The sequence below is a fragment of the Lactuca sativa genome, chromosome 8, assembly GCF_002870075.4.
Source record: "Lactuca sativa cultivar Salinas chromosome 8, Lsat_Salinas_v11, whole genome shotgun sequence".
Taxonomy (NCBI): domain Eukaryota; kingdom Viridiplantae; phylum Streptophyta; class Magnoliopsida; order Asterales; family Asteraceae; genus Lactuca; species Lactuca sativa.
In genome coordinates this window covers 108,432,687-108,434,467 of record NC_056630.2, presented here as the reverse complement: position 1 = coordinate 108,434,467, position 1,781 = coordinate 108,432,687, and the positions used below count along the sequence as shown (strand labels likewise).

Here is a 1,781-nt window from a genome sequence, read left to right as displayed (position 1 = left end):
TCCTCTTTGCTCTTTGAATAGACCAAGATATCATCTATGAGCACTATGACCGAATGGTCAAGCATCAGGCTACACACTCGGTTCATGAGATCCATAAACGTTGCGGGTGCATTGGTGAGCCCAAAAGGCATCACCACGAACTCAAAGTGCCCATATAGAGTACGGAATGCTATTTTCTCAATGTCTTCTTCACGAACCCGCATCTGATGGTAACCAAAACGTAAATCAATCTTGGAAAACTAAGACGCTCCCTGAAGCTGATTGAAAAAATCGTTAATACGTGGCAACGGGTACCTATTCTTTATTGTGCACTTGTTTAGCTCCCTATAATCAATACACATTCGCTAGGATCCATCTTTCTTCTTCACAAAGAGGATAGGAGCACCCCAAGGCGAGCAGCTTGGCCATATAAACCCTTTATCACTTAGTTCTTGAAGTTGATCTTAGAGCTCTTTCATTTCAGGTGGTGCCAAGCGGTAAGGAGATTTCGCTACCGGAGTCGCACCTGGCACCAAATCAATGCGAAACTCTACTTGCCGAATAGGTGGCAAGCCAGGGAGTTCCTCCCGAAAGACATCGTTGAAGTCGGAAACGATAGGAACGTCGTCTAGTGCTATAGTAGAAGAGCAAGAAGCCATAGCCAGGCGGGGAATGCCCCCCTGAATAATAAGTTCTCCACCTCTAGGGTTTCGAACACGAACTTGCTTCTTACGACAGTGGATTTCCGCATCAAACGCATCAAGCCAATCCATGCCTACGATAACGCAGAGCTCTCGCATCGCAATAGGGATAAGATCAATAGGGAATTCAACTCCAGAAAACTCGAGAGTGCAACCCCGATAAACATCGGTGACATAAATAGTGCGGTTGTCGGCATCTTCGACAACCATTGGGCGAGCCAATTTTCCGATACTATGCCCCAAACGATTAATAAACGTGCGAGATACAAAAGAATGGGTAGCACCGCTATCAAACATAACAACAACAGGCTCAGAATCTAGCAAATAAGTGCCTGATTCACCACATACAATTATGTAAACAATTCTAACTACCATTTATTAAATAATGCCAGGAGAGAAAGGAGAAAAAAAAAAGAAATTTACCTTCCACTGTCATGGTAATCACCGGCTCATCCGCAGTCATCTGGTGAGCACGACCTCGTGTCACCATAGTGGGTCCCTTAGAAGACGATGCAATTGCAGGATTTGTACCCCCGCCTCCTTTACCAGCCTTCAACTTCGGGCAATCGGGCTTCTTGTGTCCCGTCTCGTTGCAGTGATAGCAGACAGGAGCAGCAGAAGTAATCTGAGGAACTGCACTCGCAGGGGGAGCCCTACAATTCTTCCAACGATGCCTTGACTTTTTGCAGTTGTAGCATATCAACGGATTTTTCTCGCCCTGACCTGAAGACGGCCTGTACTCATACCTTGACTTACCACACTGCTTTTGCTTTTTCTGGGCATCTCCGGATGTCTTGGAGGAGGTGTCATTGGCCTTCCTCTTGGACTGGGTCTGCAACTCGATTTCCCTCCTCCTCGCTGCATCCATGATCGCGGATAAAGTCGGGAACTCCTGCATGCTAACGAATTCCCGAATCTTGGTACGTAGAATGGCAGTGTATCGGCTGACCAACCAGGCCTCGTTCCCAGCAAACGAGGGACAAAAAGATAGCATCTCCAAGAACTCGGCGTTCAGGTCGCTAACGGACTCGGTAGTTTACTGTAAGGCCATGAACTCTTGTTGCATCCGCTGCTGCTCCACCTTAGGCACATATTGTGCCT

At 47.1% G+C, this 1,781-nt stretch overlaps 1 protein-coding gene across 1 annotated transcript; it reads right to left on the bottom strand.

The window, feature by feature from the left end:
* Positions 1 to 239: 239 nt before the first annotated feature.
* LOC111885005 (uncharacterized) lies at positions 240 to 1,548 on the bottom strand. Its single transcript, XM_023881303.2, has 3 exons — positions 1,104 to 1,548; positions 538 to 1,012; positions 240 to 324 (listed from the first exon to the last, which is right to left on the bottom strand). The coding sequence occupies exons 1-3, from the start codon at positions 1,546 to 1,548 to the stop codon at positions 240 to 242; spliced, it is 1,005 nt and encodes a 334-aa protein (XP_023737071.2).
* Between the last annotated feature and the right edge of the window lie 233 nt (positions 1,549 to 1,781).

Bases quoted from the DNA above. Each gene is read 5' to 3' on its own strand.
- LOC111885005 (XM_023881303.2), bottom strand. From the start codon at position 1,548: ATGGATGCAGCGAGGAGGAGGGAAATCGAGTTGCAGACCCAGTCCAAG. The intron at 1,013-1,103 runs GTAAATTTCTTT...GTGGTGAATCAG, and splicing joins GATTACCATGACAGTGGAAG to GCACTTATTTGCTAGATTCT. The intron at 325-537 runs GCAAGTAGAGTT...TATTGATTATAG, and splicing joins CCTGGCTTGCCACCTATTCG to GGAGCTAAACAAGTGCACAA.